General features: G+C 39.6%; 1 protein-coding gene across 1 annotated transcript in view; it reads left to right on the top strand.

The window, feature by feature from the left end:
- The window catches only part of kcnh3 (potassium voltage-gated channel, subfamily H (eag-related), member 3), a 121,849-nt gene that overhangs the window by 97,505 nt on the left and 4,582 nt on the right, over positions 1-19,762 (top strand). Inside the window, exons 8-11 of the mRNA XM_062432263.1 lie at positions 1,543-1,923; positions 5,689-5,888; positions 7,096-7,345; positions 17,742-17,956. Of these exons, the coding sequence (XP_062288247.1) occupies positions 1,543-1,923; positions 5,689-5,888; positions 7,096-7,345; positions 17,742-17,956 (1,046 nt within the window). The remainder of the gene's footprint in view (positions 1-1,542; positions 1,924-5,688; positions 5,889-7,095; positions 7,346-17,741; positions 17,957-19,762) is intronic.

Genomic DNA, 19,762 nt, shown 5'->3' with positions numbered 1-19,762 from the left:
ACTGTATACAGTTTTTACCAAAAACAATAAAGGTTTTTTTTTTTTACCTATAAAGTTATATGGTACAAGTTTAATTTACCACTAATACAAACAATACATTAAAGAAATGAATTGAGTTAAACCACAGGAATACTGTCACATAAACAGTCACACACTGAATGAAACCATAACAGACAGATATAGATGTTATCATTGTGGTGCTACTATAACATCAGCAATGCCATCCACGTTTCCTTAAGCAACATAAAACCAACAAACAAACAAACAAAAGTTGATTGTTTTCCATTATTTTGATCTACAGGCATGAACATGTATGCAACATATTGTCTAAGTCAGGTTCTAATTTCCTCTGGATGGCGAAGGTTAAGTTGCTCTAATGACAAAGTAATTAGGAAACTACTCAGGTGTTAAATCCTCTAATGTTGTTGGTTTAGCTGCTTGACTGGGACTCTGTTCAGAGCGAGATTGTCACTTCTGCTTAATTATGCTGGCAGGCTGGTCTCACTGTCTAGGAACATAAACATACACGCACGCACATACGCTCACATGCACACACGCACACACACACAGGGTCAAAGCTACTTGCCTGAAGCGTGTGATGCCGGAGATCAATGAATGGATGCATCCACATTGTATTATTCATATTCCCTCTCTTGCTGCCTTTCTTTTTATGATTCTGTAGTCAGAGGCTCAGCTGGGTTTCACCACTCCACACATCTACACGTACACACACATTGCCTCTCAATAATTTATTCTTCCTCCTTAATCTTCCTACTTTCTGCCCTTTTTCCTTCATCCAAAATAAAGCATGTATTTTTCAGTCCGTCTTAATTTTATAATTATTAATTGTAATTAGAGGGCTTGTTTGCACTTTTGCAAGTCATGGTTTTTTATTTATTTATTTTTAAGAGTATATGGTTTAGTCTGGGATCCACAAATCCAGGGCAGGTCCTGCAGGAGCTGGTGACAACCTGCCTCAGACTTTAAGATGCCTGTTACTAAAAAAGTGGACAGTACAGGACATATTCAGCTATGAATGGGCTTTGTGTGCAGAGGGAGATGATGCCGACTGAATACATCTATTTCATTAATGGGTAATGCTTTATGTAAGCATTAAATAGTTAATGACAGGTTTATAACACAGTGCAATATAGTTGTAAGCTGACATGTGCTTATTAATTTAGTCTGTATGGTTGGTGTATGAACAGATAATAAATGACAACATAGTAACACACAGTTATAATAACATAAAATAGGTCTTTATAGGAGAAGTTATAATTGCTGACAAATACTATACACTAATAAAAACTTAAAATGTCCTTATTTCTGCTTATAACTACATTATAATGTGTATAAATCATTTGTTAAATGTTTGCATACTGCTTATGTTAAATAGGAGGACCTGAAGTAAAGTGTTACTTTTTTATCTTCAATAATAAAATACCTAAAATAACATATTTTTGTACATTTTAGGAGTTACTTAAAATTTGAGTACCTCTCTCAATACCCCCCCCCCCCCCCCCCCCCCCCTCTCTCTCTCAGGTTGGCTCCATGAGTTGGCCAAGCGTCTGGGTAACCCCTACTCCCTGTCCCCCTGGACGACACTGGTCCACACCACAGTCAGCAGCCTCCCAGCCAACAGCAGTCAGTGGAACGTGTCGGGGTCAGAGTTTGCGAGTCAGGGCTCCTGGAACTCCAGCCAGTATTACGGAAACGTGTCGGGAGGCGATGCTGTGTCAGGGACGGGCACCGGGAGTGGCGGTGGGGGCTTCAAGGTGCTTGGTGGTGGCCCCTCAATGCGTAGCAGCTATGTGACGTCACTCTACTTCGCTCTGAGCAGCCTGACTAGTGTGGGATTTGGAAATGTGTCTGCCAACACAGACTCAGAGAAGATCTTCTCCATCTGCACCATGCTCATAGGAGGTGAGAAAAATGTGTGTGTGTGTGTGTGTGTGTGTGTGTGTGTGTGTGTGTGTGTGTGTGTGTGTGTGTGTGTGTGTGTGTGTGTGTGTGTGTGTGTGTGTGTGTGTGTGTGTGTGCTGCTCTTCCCTCTCTGTTCATGCACTTTATATGCATGTTAGTGTTTCCTCTAAGGGTGTGAAGCACTCCTTCCACGCTCAGATTTAAGTACTCACTCAGCTCATTATCTGGTGCCAGTGAGATATAAACACGCAGCTGAGCACATTTTGTTCTGTCCCTCGCTCTTTTCTCATACTGTAATAAACAATAGACTCATACACACTTGGATACAAAAACATCCAATCAAAGTTTCATTTGTCTCAGTCTCTTAATTGAAGGGTTTCATTGTGTATTGTTGTTGTATTAGTTTATCAGTTTATCAGGAGATAATAAAAGTCACTCAACAGATTGCAATAAAAGTTGGAGTAAATTTAGATTATGAGACAAGTAATTAGTTTGTGATACATGCAGGATTTAAAATATTTCTTAGCTTTGCAACACAGGACATTTTCAATATTTTCTGTTATTAAAATAACAGAGGCGTGGGATTGTTTGTCCTTGTTTTCTCATTTTAAATTGGTACATCTTACAAGCACAGATGACTACATTCTCCACCTTGTATTAGCAAAGACTGAGTCAGTAATGTCAATGTCATTCAATAATGGAGGCTTCTACAAACCTGAAGTAACTGAAAAAGATTCTGATGCATTTACTAAAACTCTTTTGCCTGGGAAGAAAAAGGTTGTTTGGTTGAAGGACTTAAAGCACTAAACATTAACATTGATGGGAGCGAGTCAATAAAATGCAATGAATAGGTATTTCCCAGCACAAAATACATCTTTTCTTGTCAGATCTACACACTGATCATCATACAAACACCCCAAGGATGCAACATTTTTAAATATAATTAAATATCAGAGAAAAACCAGAAAAGATATTCCACTGTGTCATGTAGACCTGACAGTCTACTATGGCAACACATTACTGTAATCAACTAAGGTTCCCAAAATGATATTGCTTTGGTGCAAAATATTGCTGATTGATTAGATAAGATAATTAAAATATAACTGCACGGAGTTAGTTATAATCATTGAGGCTATAAACAAAATATGGCCCTCAAAGACAAACACACAACTGCAGATGTGATAAGCTTGCATGTTCAAAACTCCTTTCCTAATATGAAACACAGATTACAAATGACTGAATTTACTCCCTTGCCGTTATTAACAAGGCTTTTGGGGGAAATATTCCACAGTATGGCAGCAGACTGAAAAAATATGGTTTTGTTTTTTAATTAAACTGCTTTTTATTGAGTGACCTCTTGAGTAATAGCTGAGTGTCAAGTAATTACTGAGTAGTTTCCTAAATCATCAGCAGTGTCCTCTTAATTGTCACAAAGTGCTCATATTATCTCCATGTGGATAGAAAAATCAACATTTGTTACCCTTTGCCTTATTTTTAATGTGTTGAAGTACTATTCTGTCAGTCTTGGGAAATAATAAGTTGGATGAATAGAGCATCTACTGCTGCTTTACACAAACATGAAAGATGTGTTGGTACATTACATACAAGCTTACTGATTGAGCTCTAGGTTCTGATGTTTTCTTTCTCTGATGCAAAACAGTAGTGACATGCAAAAGATGGAGGACATCACCGAGTATCGATGACAGCTCAGCTAATGTATATAATCAAAGCAAAGATCATCTTTGACATCAGTCACATGTCATCCCCCTCCTTCTTAAATGAGTGGATCAGGATGGGAGTTATTATTTTACTTGTCATTATAACTTGAACTTTATTTATAAGATTTATTAACTGGCGAGCTGTGATGCCAGCCACTGGCTATAAGTTCATTTCATCACTTAAAAAATAAATACAACTGAGTTTTTGGATGGCTTAAAGGCAGATTGAGGCAAATCAACAGATTGAGAGAGCAGACAGAGTGACAGAATATCAGATGAGGTATGAAAAAGGTTTCAAAATCTGTCATTTAAATTTTGAATATGAATATTGTTTAGAAATTAAATTAAAATTAAAAAAACACAAAACTAATGTTTTTATAGCAACATACTGTACATGGTACTTTGAATAATAACTGCATAATGTTTTTCAGAGTCAAGCTCTTTGTGTTTCTGTGTGTTTACGAAAGAGGATAGATAAAGAGCAAGTGTACACACACATCTGTGTAGGCTATATTAAAAAGAAACGTCTGTACCAAAGTTATAATAAAAAGAACTCAATGTTCAGGAGGTAGTGGGAGAAATGCAGATTCATGTTCAGACAACAAAAACAGTGTCTCAGGCCTCAGTGAACATCAAGTGAGCAGTAAGAGTAACACACACACACACACACACACACACACACACACACACACACACACACACACACACTTTGAGGACATTGTATGGACATGCATCTTTTCCTTAGTGGCTAACTTTGACAGAACTCCCCACATGCAGTGACGTGGGCTCACATGTGATGATGTGAACAGACAAGTAACACGCTGCAGACAATAAATACCATCTGTAGTCAACATTTCTGCTATGAAAGAATAAAAGTCTGTTGTTTTCAAGTGAGAGATGCTAATGTGCCTGAAGGTGTGCTATGTCGCTTTAAATGTTAATGTATTGTTAATGTTAATACTCGTGTTTTGTGTAAAAATGAATGGCTTCAGGGCTGAGAGCCATCTCTCAAAAATATTGAGATGGACTAATGTGTTTCTAGTTTTGGTCTCCCAATGGGATTTGTTGACATTAAGAAACCCACAGAATAATAATAATCAGCCTCATTATTTCGTAAAATTTGGGTTTTAAAGTGAGTATAGGTGTTTCTTTTGTGTTGAGTTTAAATAACTATGCATTCACAATGATGTGTGTATAACTATGGTCCTCTTAAGTTAAAAAAAGAGAGAGTATGAAACAAAAAGGAAGAGGTGACATGACTTAATTAATCCCTCTGATGCTTTTTTTCTCATACTGAGGTTAGTCATCTGCTCTAAAACAGTAAGAGAAAGATATTTATAGATTTTTACACCAGAGAGTTCCATAGCTGGGAGGTGGGACACTGTGCCGCTTGAGGGAGCAGTCATCCTAAAATAATGTCATTAGTCTAGGTTTCAGTGGACTGTGTAAGTGTTCTGTGGTCTAAACGCTGTTTCGGCGGCTTTTCTACTCAGGCAGAAATTCAATTCAGAGAAAGAGAAACTCCTAAGCAGTACTCTCAGGAGGATGATAGCCCCAGTCATCATGTGATTGCTGGTTAGCAAATCCAACACAAACTGTGTGACTGTGGAAAACAAATGCCACAACCACACCAAGAAACATTGCTCATGCTGGGATTAGAGTTGTTTTGGGTTTTAAGAATAATAACTGAGTTGTTCTCACTGACTGTATTGTTCACTGGAAATAAAAGATTTATTCAACATTTGGATTACTTTTATTCCAGCAGTGTATTGTTGCCATTTTGTGGAAGCAGTAATCCACTTGAGGCAGTGCTTTACAGTGGTTTTAGAGCAGCTAAGTCGTTTTAAGCCGTGTCCGTTTTAACTTCTTGGGGCTTATAAAGACTTCCAATAAAGCTTCCCGCTGTGTAGAAGCATTATTGGATTTAACTGTGGGCTATTCTTGACATTAAACCTTAAAACATAAAAACATTAAAATAACACTAATTAAATCTGTGTCATTCTAAAAACAGACAGCACCATAAAGAAATCTTTCCTCTGTCTTTCAGCGCTGATGCATGCAGTGGTGTTTGGTAACGTGACGGCCATCATCCAGAGAATGTACTCACGTCGCTCGCTCTACCACACTCGCACCAAGGACCTCAAGGACTTCATCAGGGTTCATCGGCTGCCCAAGGCCTTGGAGCAGCGCATGCTGGAGTGTTTCCAGACTACGTGGTCTGTCAATAATGGAATAGATGTCAATGAGGTGAGGAGAGTGCAGACTTACATTCACCTCAACACACGTGTAACACAAGAGCATTTCAGTGTGTGTATGATGCACTCTTTATACTGATGCTATAAATCCTTCTTAACCTTTTGTAGGTCTGCTCAACCGTTTGGTAGAGGTAACTTTGTGTCCTGATATCTGGTCAAAACATGTTCGAAATAAAGCAAAGCAAAGCAAAACCAAAATCTATTTAACCCAAGGTTGTGTTAGTGTATAAACGAAGAATAACACAAATCACTGCTGACATAAGAGATCCTGCTGAGTTTCATTTTTTCATCTTGTACACGAACAGAATGAGTCTCTAACCTTTTTTTTTTTTTTAAGGTTTTAAACAAATGAGGTCTGAATGAGGTCTGAGAGGTTTGTAAAACATAAAATGTAGAGTCAATCAGAAAGAAAATCCATGTTTTATGTTGTCAGACCTGACAGAGGCAGGAAAAGCAAAGAAATTATTTTTTAAATAGCACTTTCTTGGTGTGACCTACAAAGGGTTCAAATTAAAAGCTTACCCCTGCATTAACATGAAGCACATTAGTATTAAAATACCAAAAAAATAAAATGATAGATGGATTATATATGCATCTATGTATATGGATCAATCTATGGATTGTATATGCTCGTCATCGTCATCATATGCCTGATTGCAAGAAACAACGCCCTGACAAACTCAATGGAAAACCAAGCTGTTTTTAATTTTTCAGCTTTTTCTATGTTCTCTACCAAGTCCCTCTTTGGAAGCTGACTGTATAATATTATTATGATCATAACCTCCCAAAAATGTTTATATTTACTTTCTTTAGTGCAAATGAATGCATGTTAAATTTATTACAAACTCTCCTGATACCTGCTACATGATTGAGGGAGATACTGAAGGTTTTTTTCCCAGCTTTGTATGACTTGAAAAATGACTCAGGCGAAAGTAATAACATTAATCATTGCTCCATTCAGCAATGAAAGCAATCCAAAGCAACAATGAGTAATGTTATCAGTTCCACCTGTGCTTGACAGGTCAATATTTATGCAGTGAAAAAAAAAAAGGTTTATTCATGTTCTATTCATTTTTCTTGGTCATGTGTGGCCCCGCAGTGACTCTGCTCCCAAGTTTGGGAATCGCTGCTTTAAGGTGGCAGATTTTCTGTGAAAAGCTGTGTCAAGTGTTAAATGTGAACTCCCTCTGTCTTCACAGCTACTGAAGGACTTCCCAGATGAACTGAGGGCAGACATCGCCATGCATCTGAACAAGGAGCTGCTTCAGCTGCCCCTGTTCGAGTCAGCCAGCAGGGGCTGCCTGCGCTCCCTCTCCCTCATCATCAAGACCTCCTTCTGCGCCCCGGGGGAGTTCCTCATCCGGCAAGGAGACGCCCTGCAGGCCATCTACTTTGTCTGCTCTGGGTCCATGGAGGTCCTGAAAGACAACACTGTGCTGGCCATACTGGGTAAGTCAGTAAGAGCAGGAGTTAGTTACAGACAGCGATGTCCACGTTCACTTTAATGTTGTCAATCCCCAAAGAGACAAATTTTTATTTTGCTGTTCTTTTGAGATATCTAAGATTTACACATACTAGTGATGCAAACAACTACATTATATTACTGACATTTTATGTTTTATGGATATGATTACTTTTTTTTTTCTAATTTAATACTGAATTAGGTCTACATTGTACCTGGAGGATAATAGAATGATTTTGAATTGTGTAAAAACTGCATCTGCTGAACATGTCTGTTTTTCTTTTCTTTCTTTTTTTGCCTTGGTCTATTTAATGCGTCCTTGGAAATAACTCTAACAACACATTTGCTTCCATTTATTTTTATCCTTCAATATTCAAGCTATTTTTCTATTTGTTATCCAGAGATTTTCTGAGTCTGTTTTCAAGTTAATGGCGAGACGGGAACAAAAACTGCTAATGTATTGTTGAAAATCTGGCACTTTCAGAAAGTGCGAGATTGGATTTGTTTACTGTCAGATTGCAGGCTTACATGCTGGTTACCTAATTAGACTAAAATACAATGGAGGTGGCCTATTATTTGAAGGAAATAATGTGTAAATTTGTGCTACCGTTTTGGATGAAAACCATACAGCACTCCCGCTGTTTGATAGACAATTACCTGTCAAACTTGGACTTAATGAGATGATGAGGGATGATCATGATCTGCGGGACACTGCGTTGCATATTTAACAAAAATGAGAATTGTTCATTTGAAGAACACCAGGATAAGAGCCAGGCAAATATATGTCATTTCAATTGCTGTTAAGAGAGGTACAGGCTTGAAGTCTTCGGAGGGAAATCCAAAGAGATCATCTCTCAGTTCAGTGATTACAGTTAAAATAATTTCACAGTACTGGGTTTGATTTCATCCAATCACACCTACAGAGCAACTTGATCTGGATTTGAGTGGAAATTGAGGTTGATGAAGGAGACGAAGGAAAGAAGGAGGAAGGTGGGACAGAAAGACAGATGTGATGGATGTGTGTGTGTGTGTGTGTGTGTGTGTGTGTGTGTGTGTGTGTGTGTGTGTGTGTGTGTGTGTGTGTGTGTGTGTGTGTGTCACTGAAACAACAGGGAAGGAAGGGCTGAGAAAGAGCTGATAAAGAGCTGCTGTTTGTGCTCTGCTGCTTTAAAGAGTTATCATCATGCGTGACACACACACGCACACGCACACGCACACACACACACACACACGCACACACACGCACACACACACACACACACACACACACACACACACACAGTCACAGCTTCCCACAGTGTTAAGCCTGTGAGATATAATTCTTCTATGCATTGTGAATAGAGATGTAGTAAGTCCTATTATCATACCTCACATATGTCAGGGTTGTATAGACACTGAGTACAGATGAATTAATTGGGCTGCTTGATCATTTCTGTTTCCTATTTCTCCTACAGATGGATGAAGTGACATTCCAATATGTATTCTAATGAACAATTAATTGACTATTCGAAATCACGGTTCAGCTTCTACCCAGTTCATGAAACATTTACATCATGTGTTGTTGTGTGTGATGTATACATTTTATTCACGTTAAGTTCCTGGCGGCAGCAAAAGCAAAAAAAAAGAACAGAAAACAGACAGATGAGGGAAAGCTCAACAACCTCAGAAACAAACTTCATTAAAGGATCAAAGGGATCTCAGAGAAGAGTGTAGCATCAAAGTTGTTACCAGAATTATTATTTTTTTAAAGAAGAAATGTCACCGCTTTGGCATTTAACAGTGTGCAAGCGTATATAGTCTCACAATGAGTGTGAGGGATGATGCGTTGAGAATATTATCCAGGAAAACTTCAAAGTTCAACAGTTCATGCAACTAGAGATCACACGTTTCATGGAAAACTCTGAAAGGCTTCCAGTCAAAGAAAAGTCTTCAAAAAACACTGAAACGGCACATTCTGAAAAGGAATGAGCAGTTTTTAAAATGGTCTGAAGGTGTAATAAAATTGATCCGTGTTGTTATGTGAGCTGTCAGGTGTTTCAAGCTTTCAAAATATTCTTTTTTTTTCATCTGATGTCTTCACCCGGCAGCTTGAAGCTGTAAATAGTTCTCTGTTCAGGGTGAAGTTTATGTTTTGTGGGCGGCTTGCAGTTATGTTTCATAACTAGGCACAAAATGAAATCTTAGTAGTATAGTAGTGCTATATTGCCTCAGTCATAACCAAAATAAGATCTCACAGGATTTAGAATAATTTAATCTGTGTGTGTCCAACACCTTAATCTGTTCTTCTGTGCCGTACACCTCTGCTATTATCCAAAATCTATAAAAACATGTCAATGAGTTACACCGTAGCACTGGGTGACATGTTCCTTATCCTGGAAGAGTGTGTCAATGGTAAATTGGTTAGAAATGGCTCCAAATATTAAAAACAATGATCACATTTTTAGTCTGCAGAGAGTAGTTCTGTGTACGGCAAAACACAGATCTGTTTACAGGTTTCACTGGCTCATTGTTTTACATATCACAACATCTTGAGTTTGTACTCAAGTTATGTACAATGTCATATCAATACAAAGTCATAAGGTTGTGATATGTAGTACAACAAACTAGCACTGCAACATAACCACATTCCATTGAACTACTCTCCAAAGACTGAAAATTGGAGCGGTTTCTAAACAAACTACCATGACTGTAATTCTTGGAGCCAAGCAACAGTGCAGTGGTGTGGCTCATTTATATGTTTTAAATATTTTTCAATAGTTTGTGGACAACAATAGAGGTCAACGGCACAGAGAAATACAATATATCAGGCTTTGGATACACACAATACTTAGCAGATGAGTACAAGAAAAATATTTTAAAAATTGCCAGCCTTATCCTTTAATGCTTTGAACAGACTCAAATAGTAAAGTCATTTGAATACCCTTCAAGCCCCTAAAAGAAAAATTGTTCTCTCAGTGGTTAAACTGTCTCGAGAAAAGGTCTGAAAAGGTCAGGTTGGAATAAGGTGTCACATGTCCAGGTTTTCACACTCTGAGATTGAATTTTGATTAATGCCATAAGTGCGTAACTGTGTGAAGAAAACATTAGTGCGATGTATGGAGGTAAACCGAGTGAGGGAGAGAGAGAGAGTATAAGGGGTGTGTGTGTGCGTGCGTGTGTGTGTGAACATGGTGTGATCCCATGTCCTCACTCACACTTGTCTCTAGGGATGTGAAGGTGGACTTGTGTTCCAGCGAAGTCTAATATTAAACAGGACACTGATTTGCAGACAGCGTGTGGGTGGAAAAGCCGGCGAGTCACGCAGAGAGTCGGCTGCTTTTACCACAAATATCACAACCGCCAGTATTACAGTACACGTGTCATCTCTGTATCTTTAATAAAATTCACACTTCATTTACTCCATTCTGTCCATTTCCATTTCCACCACAGAAGCACTGGAATGTCCTCCTTAGTATTTCCATCTTTTCTAGCCTGTTTGATGTGGACGCTGCACTTGGGGTTTCATTTCAGTTTTGCAGGCTACCCATGTGCATTAAGAATGGATGGATGAGCAGGTAGATGGATAGATAGAAGAAGAATGATCTGAATGATTGATTGAACAGATAAAGGCCCTTTATAAGAAGAGCCTCATTCACGATACGCACGCTGTCCATTTATCTGCAATGTCTCGCTGCCTCTGTGTGTATTGATAGATGCTCTTTATGCATGGATACTAAGTTTGGATTCCATTTGAGAATGATGGATGAGTTTTAATGGCTAATGCATGGAAATTTAGGGTGAGAGAGGTGAGGTTTTGCCCTTCCCTGCTCACCATTAGCCTGTGTTGATTTGATTGATGAGGGATGTCTCTCATCACTGTCATGCTTATTTAGAAAGCAGCAGAGTTATAAACTACTAGGCCAAGCCATTCACAAGGCCACAAAACATCTATAAAATATTCACCATATAAGCAGTTACGTGTCCAATGATAACATACAAACTAGTCTAATACTTATTTTACTTATTATGTATTATTCTATTATTGTATTTAAGTGTAGTGACCAATACTACAAATAATTATCACATCTACACCATCACCACCAACCTACACACAGAACACACACTCCAAAGTTACATTTGCTAAATGTTTCCCACCAATTTGAGGCCTTATGCACAATGTTGCATGAAGCGAACTGACAAAGTGAGATGGATAGACGGATGATAGATGATGGACTTCATGAACAAATATTTTAAATGTTTTATACACATTTCATCCATGAAACAGTCAAGTATTGACTTGTCAAGTAGATCAAACACTATCTACATGTTGATACTGAAGTATATTTTTCAGTTTATCTACATTTAGAGAAGCCCATTTTATGGCAAAATCAGTTTTTATTCATTAGGGACCGAGCTGAAGGCAAGGACCCTATTGTATGCAGATGTGAGTTGTCGAACAAAAGTCGGCCTGTTCATCAGTGCTCCAAACTGCATTTTCAAGTGTTGGAGTAGTGGAGAGTTGCATACACTATCATTTCTGGTGTTAATGTATTGTTGTAATATTTTGGTAACCTGACCAAGTCTTTATTAAAGGGAAACTTCAGTATTTTTCAACCTGGACAATATTTTCCCATCTTCTTGTGTCTAATGGGGAAGACAACAATTTTTGGAAATTTTGAGCGAAGGTGCTTTCAACTGGCAGCTGTGAAACAGGCTGCAATGTAATCTGATGGGGCAATAGCAACCTGTAAATGTACATTCATTGAAAGTGCTTGTTTTTATCACTGACTGCTCAGATTGTTTTTACAAGGGTCTGGCAACATTATGGAAAGGTGTATACAGAGAAATAAGACATTTTTCTTCAAATCTCACACAAAGTTCTTAGTTGAGTAGTTGTCTAAATCAGCTAAATATTCAGCTATGGGTTTGAAAATCTTTTAGATTAACAGGAAGGACAACAAACTCCCCCTGGCACTACTTTTGTAGCCAGCATCTATCCCACTGAGGTGGATGCGCACAGAACTACTCCATTCCCAGTGAGATCTGTAGCTTAAAGCAGAGAAACATGGACACTAACTTTTAAAAAGAAACTTTCAGAGCTTTGAAGAACACATCTGAATTTCCATTCACCTCTGTTGAATTGGGATGGAAGAAAACTCATGAATAACTTTAAACCTCAAAAGATAAGACCAAAATGATCTGCATGGCTGCATGTGGCATGTGAGAAAATATATATTGAACTATTAGGTGTCTCCGTGACCGGCCACTGCTGTATAAGACGCAACAGAGTGAATAGTTTACTCAGCACTCTCTCTCTCCGGTAACATCACAAGTCCATCCCTGTGTCGCTACAGAGGTTCACTTTTATTTGAGGTAATTATGTAGACAAGCAGAGCAATTTCTAAATGAAAAATGTGAATAAACAGATGTTTAGCTGTTATCATACCAACATTGAAAAGAATCAAGCAATAGGAAAATTGTGCGGTCAGAAGCACACCTGTGACGAGAGTTTAAAATAATTTCTTTAGTTGGCTGTCGCGCAGGCTGCAATCTAATTTCCTCTAGATGTGCTTCAAAGCTTTTGCAACACTAATCCAGCAAACAGGGCAAGCTCCTCTGACGTGTGCTTGTGTGAATGCGTAGTGTGTGTGGGGGTGGGGGTGGGGGTGGATATGCATTTACGGGTCAAGGACATATGTACATGTCTCCGAAGTTAATTTCTCAAAAGGTCAAGATGTATTGAATTAATGGTTTATACCTGTGCGCATGAATTTCCACGTGTGTCAATCTGTGTGTGCGTGTGTTAGATGAAGTGGATTTATCTTCAAATGCCAAGCCCCTGGCCTATATTTGATCTTGATCATGACACACACACACACAAACACACACACACACACACACACACACACACACACACACACACACACACACACACACACACACACACACACACACACACACACACACACACACACACACACACACACACAAACACACACACACACACACACATCAATAGACAGAATGCAGTGCTGTGCTGGTATTAATAATGAATAGATTTTACATTATTAAAGCAGTTTGATTATTAATGCTGAAGTGTGGATCGAGCGGAGCCCTGCAGAGCACAGGGTGCTCTCCACATGTTACAGGCCATCTTGGCCTTTACCGAGAACCTGCATCTACAGAATTACTCCAGGTATGTCCATGTTGGTAATTAAAAAAGGTTAATCTCACACTGAGTCAGTCTGACCCAATCCTCAAACCTATGTCGGACTAGGTTGCTCCATGTTATGCTTATGAAATTCTGAATTACAAACACACACTCAATCAGCTATCCAAGCGCACACACACACACAAACACACACACCAATTAGCAGCAAAATCATTTAAACCCAGTGGAATCCATTTTACCAGAGCTGCAGTTCTCCTCCCCACATTGATAGTAACTAAGGAACAGCAATGGATTCATGCATGACTAATGAAACCTGTTGGTCCCGCGGAGATGACGCAGACACCTGAGACTAATTTCCTACAAATTTCATTAAACCAGGACCAGGAATGTAATAGCTACATCAACCTGTAAATTTCATCTTTAATTGACCTTTACTTTGACCATCCCACCAAATCAGTGTTCTGTATGGAGGGATGTAGGATTTTAAAATTGAATTAATATTGTGTGAAACATCCAAATTAGGTTTAAAAATACTGACCTTTCCTTTTATCACACCCCATGTGAGGCACAGCTGCCTGATTTGTAAGCTTGGCTGGATAAGAAAAGCGGGTTTGGTGACAGTGTGAGCAGTTAACTCTTGATGTTGAAGTGTTAGGGGGCCTTTAATTAGAGTGCCACCACAAGGCTTATCAGCATAATATAGCTGCCATTCAACAGTTTGAAGATCATCCTGCTGTGTTAAAACTAGTGATGTATGGAATTTAAACTGAAACTCCACATTTAAAAAGAAAAACTGGAGACAAATGGTACCGTACATGAAAGGCTCCAAATCGCTGGCATTGTTTAAATGAGCTTCTTTTATGAGATTCTGTCTTTACCCAGACGCGCATATACAAACACACTCAAGACGAGACAGATACACACTCTTAAACGTCATTTTGAAGTGTTCATCTCCTGCTCAGTTTAACATTTTCGCTGTGATTATCAGCGAAAGCTCTCCCCGGCGCTGCTGTCGCTCTCGGCTCCGTTGCCACCCATCATCTCTGCGACAAAGACAATTCGAGTTGAATTGTGGAGGGGGGTTTGGGGGTGTGGGGGTGGGGGGTTTAGGGGGGAGAAGTGGAGGAGTGGAGATGTGAGTGATGCGAAAAAGATAGAGAGACAGACGGAGCATGTTAAGGGCCCATCATGCTAAATTAAGTAGAAGCACAGATGGGGGGCGGGGGGGGTGCAGAGGAGGGTTGGATGCTGTTGAGTCAGACCTGCCAACACTTCCGTCTTTCCCAGGTTCCTCCCGTATTTCGAGGCCTTCTCCCAGCTTTCTCCCATTCTCTTGTTTTTCCCTTCATTTTCATATCCCTCAAACTTTATTATGAAATAATCGTCATATGTGGATCCCTGAGTTTTATATGTTTGTCTGATGTTACCCACGTTGCCAGATCATCTATGAAATCATCTACACACACAATCCACACACTATATACAATTTCAACCCATCTGTCATCCTGGCAACCCTCAACCCGATTGAAGGGGTGTGTGCACAGCTGCTCTCTGTGCAGGCGGGTGGGCAAGCTAACTTAGCTGTTGTCAAAATGTCTGGGCCGGGCAGTGTTCCACCTAAAATACCCAAATACATCCTACAAATTAAAGCAGAGTTGGACTGAATAGTGTATGTATTATTGCTTTAGGGCTAGTTGGTTTAGGGTTAAATGGGTTAGGGTTAGGTGGGTTAGGGTTAGGGTTAGCCTAACCCTGCTTCAATGCCCCATGTGCATCACAAACCTCGGCTGAGTGTTGAATTAGAAAGATACCCTTGCATATTAAAAAAACCTCCCTTATTTTGGAGATGGTAAGATGTCTGCGTCCAATAGCTACTGTGGCTCACATGGCATGCTCCGAGCTCATGCTCACTCTACCTCTCCCCTTCTTTCTCTGTTTCTCACTCCCCCCCCACCCCTCACCCTCTACCCCTGCCACCCATCCATTTATCCTCAATCAATCCATGCTAGTCTCCTACCACCCCCACACCGTGTCACTCTCCAATTCCTCTCTCTCACCTTTCCTCTCCTCGTCTTCTCACCCTCCCTCTTTTCAGTCCCCCCCCCACGCTCTATCACCCATTTTAGTTCCCTGCTTGCCTCTGCCCTACCTTGCCCTGCCTCCCTCCATCTTGCCTCTGTTCCCTCTCTGCTCATTTCCCTCCAGCCCCCACTTTCCACTCCCTTTCTTTTCCTTTCGTTTCCCTTTCTCAGTGGTGCGTCAGTGCAGCCCCCGAAAGCATTCAGCAGGGCTTTGTCTGTCAAAAGCATAGACTGTATGTAAATAACTTCATATACTGCCTCATCAATTACTGACTATAATACATTTATATTTCTCTTTTTGACATTATGTGCTCAGGCACTAGTTTTTATGAAAAGTGCATGGATACACTGTATGGTTATATAATTTTGAGGAATAAAGCAAATACTAGCCTGAGCAGCACTGTTGTGTATCTTGTTGTTACCTTGAACGACTCTGTTTCTCCCACAGTGGTTTAGTTGTGCTGTAAAATGCCAACAGGCAGTTTATCTGCATTATATTTACAGAGCCCGTCAGGGTTTTCAAAAAATAATCCACTCCAACATGATTACCTCAAAAGAAACAGTGGATGGTGCCCAAAAATGTGTTCTGAAAAATAATCACCTTTTCAGATCCTGTAATTGTTTTGCATGAGAGTGGCTGAAGAAAAGCCAGAAGAAAAACTGGGTCTCATTGCAGTACTGCTCAGAGAAAGAGTTATACAAGTAAATTGACAAGACAAGGAAATTGTTGAGCTAGAAGTCATTTACAATCCAGTATATATTAAAGGGGTATTTCAGCTGTCTAGTATTCTCCATCTATAAGGCTCATAAGAGACAGATAAAAAGAGAGAAAAAATCAAAGTAGCATAATGAAAAAACAGACTGAAGCCTACACTTGTCATAATGCAACTTCTTTGTGAGACTCTTCCTGCCTATTCAATCTGATATCATGTTTAAGTCAGCTGTTTTCTGTTTGGAACATCAGTAGTGACTCTCAATGTCATGTTCATAACAATGCCAAAGCAGTGTTAACGTATGCTTGGAGCAGATAGCTTTTGTCATAGGAGAAATATTAGGGAAATATGCCACCTTTAATTGTTGCTATTTCTGCAATTCAACATCAAAAGTCTGTATAGATTTATCAATCTCATCCACACTTGTTGCTGTTTTTTTGTGCCAACTTTGACATTCGGGAAGATAGTACTAACTGCTTAATGCTACTTTGTGCAGGTGTCTTTTGGAAAGGGCATTTTTAAGTGGAAACAATGAATTTGCAGTTACATTAAACAATCCAACACATCCTCCCACTCCCACTGATGTTGAAATGACTTTGCAGGTCCATTCCTTTCATCCTCTGACTTTGAGGATTTGCTACCTAGACAGCTAGCTTGTTTACTTTATTCAGCTAGCTTCACTGATGCTGATCCGTTTCCCTCGGGAGGAGACAGCTAAGGAAAATAAACTCACTGCCAATAACTGCTTCAGTGACCTATACGTATATGGGTCAATGACGTATAAGGATTTTCAACAACTCAATTTTAGAATAATAAAAACAAGCATATCTAATGCAGTAGTTCAAACATTCAGAATGTTGTGTACCTGACAATTGATATTACAATTTGAAAGTGATTTTAATGGGGGGTTTTCAAGATTAATTGGCACTGGCCTTAAAAAAAAGTCATTTGGTGCGACCATGATTCATCTTGAAATGTCTTATATAAATAAAAGACCATCATTTACAAAGATTAAAAAAAAAAAAAAAAAAAAAATACTTTGTTTCCAAACACTTTATATTACTGAAAACTTGTAAAAAAATATGTGAAGCGTGTTAAGTAAATTGATTTATTTCAAGATGAATCATGGTTGCACCACATGACTTTTTTTTAAGGCCAGTGCCAATTAATCTTGAAAAACCCACTAAAATCACTTAATTTCAAATGTATAATATGGATCTTCAGGTACACAACATTCTGAATGTTTGAACTACTGCATTAGATATGCTTGTTTTTATTATTCTACAATTGAGTTGTTCTAAATCCTTATACGTCATTGACCCATATATATATATATATATATATATATATATATATATATATATATATATATATATATATATATGTCTTTCTGCATCTCTGTGTATTTGTCTAACCTTTGTCTGTGTGTCTGTGCCAGGTAAAGGAGATCTGATTGGCTCGGACTCCCTGACGAAGGAGCAGGTGATCAAGACCAACGCCAACGTCAAAGCCCTGACATACTGCGACCTGCAGTATATCAGCCTCAAGGGTCTCCGCGAGGTCCTGCGACTCTACCCCGAGTACGCCCAGAAGTTCATCAGCGAGATACAGCACGACCTCACGTACAACCTGCGAGAGGGCCACGGGGCTGATGTATGTACACACAGTAATGTAAAGAACAGAGAGCAATATCATTCATTAAGAGTTGTGAATTAATTGTTTGTGTAAGGTTTTTTTTGTCAGTTAGCAAACTGGCCTCCATCTACGGCCGAATCAAATTAGTTACTGGTTAGACTGCCCCCTTGTGGCCATACTGAAAACACAATTAAAGGCCAAGTTATATACAGCAACTAAAATAGACTGAATAAAACAAGAAAGACTGAAAATGGGGGGGGAAAAGAAAAGAGCTGAGAAAAGAGACTTAAAATAGGACTGTTACTATGAAAGAGTGTCTGTGGATGATGTATATTTATGGTGAGACCGATCAGTCACACCACTCCATGTGCAGCCCTGAAAGTGTAAATATAAAATGAAATTTTAAGGATCAAATGGTTAGCCGAGGATGAGGAGACAATCACCTTTAAAAGGATCTCGTGATAAGAGCTCACACATGACATTACCACGGCTAATTATACAAAAACAACAACACACACACAGATGTGCACACGCTGCAATTTAACAAGCCTTGAGGGTTTTTTTTTTTCTTTACTTGCCATCAAGCAAACAAACATGCAACACGCGCCTTTGGCTGGTACAGCAGCAGCAGAGGAAGCAAAACATAGAGACAAGAATAGCATAGTGCTGCTGTTTGAAATTGTCCTGTTGCTAAAAATAGAGCAGGGGGGAAGCACGGGCTCTCCCTGACTGGCTGTGTCCCCTGCAGCTGCTGCTAAGATTGGATCCTGCTCGATATAAATAGCCCAGCCAGTCGAGGAGGAGAGCAGGGGAGGAGGAGGAGGAGGGGGATCTCATTTTCTGTTTTACTCCTCCTCAATCCCTCCTTTTCCACTGCAGTGCTTTGTTTCTCCAGGGCACAGCACGCTTACCGCAGAGTGTGAGCGAAGAGCAAATGTGCAAATGTGTGCACTCACAATGTGTACAGGGGTATCTAGAGGACGCATGATTCCAGATGCACAAGCTGCTGTCCATATCTTAGGTCTGGGTTGCAGATGTCCATTTCGGTTATGTATGCAAATCCCTTCTGGTACCAGCAGCCCAGGAGAGTGCGCTTGCATATGTATGTAAGACAAAGCCTGCAGATATCGAACGCCTATTTACTCATTAAACAAATAGCTCTAGAGACAGTCTCAGAGGATGAATGAAGAATCATATTGTTAATCTTAATAAGGAAAAAGAGACATGTAAGAAAGTTGAAGACAAAAAAGATGATATAGAAGAAGAGGGAAAGTAGGAAAGTTTATACGAAGCAAGGATGAGAGCATAAGATCTTTCAGGAAAAAAGGGAGACAGCAAAAGATTCATCATCAGAATGATGGTTGTGTCATTCCCTGCTGATTCACAGACTGACAGACCGTCATGACCCCGGCACCGGTGGGCAAAATACTGTAATGCGCAAGAGTAACCGATTGTGCACTGAAAGATAAGAATATTACAGTATGTTTTGTACCCCGTGTTCTTGTTCTGTTCAATCTCTGCACCAGAAACATGGCAGTGAGAATATATTGCCTACACCTGCACATACTGTCAAACAAACAAACACACACACACACACACACACACACACATAAGGTAAAGAGCACTTTGTTCATTCTTGACACACACACATGTTACATTCATCCACTCACATGTCTGCACTCAGATTTATGTGTACAGCCTGACTCCATCACACAGACACGATGCGAATGCAAACTTCAGCGCACACCCACGCATTCTCTCTCTCACACACACACACACACACACACACACACACACACACACACACACACACACACACACACA

This window comes from Scomber scombrus, chromosome 13 (assembly GCF_963691925.1).
Source record: "Scomber scombrus chromosome 13, fScoSco1.1, whole genome shotgun sequence".
Taxonomy (NCBI): domain Eukaryota; kingdom Metazoa; phylum Chordata; class Actinopteri; order Scombriformes; family Scombridae; genus Scomber; species Scomber scombrus.
Note: the sequence above shows the minus strand (reverse complement) of the source record. Positions and strands in the feature narration are given on the sequence as shown.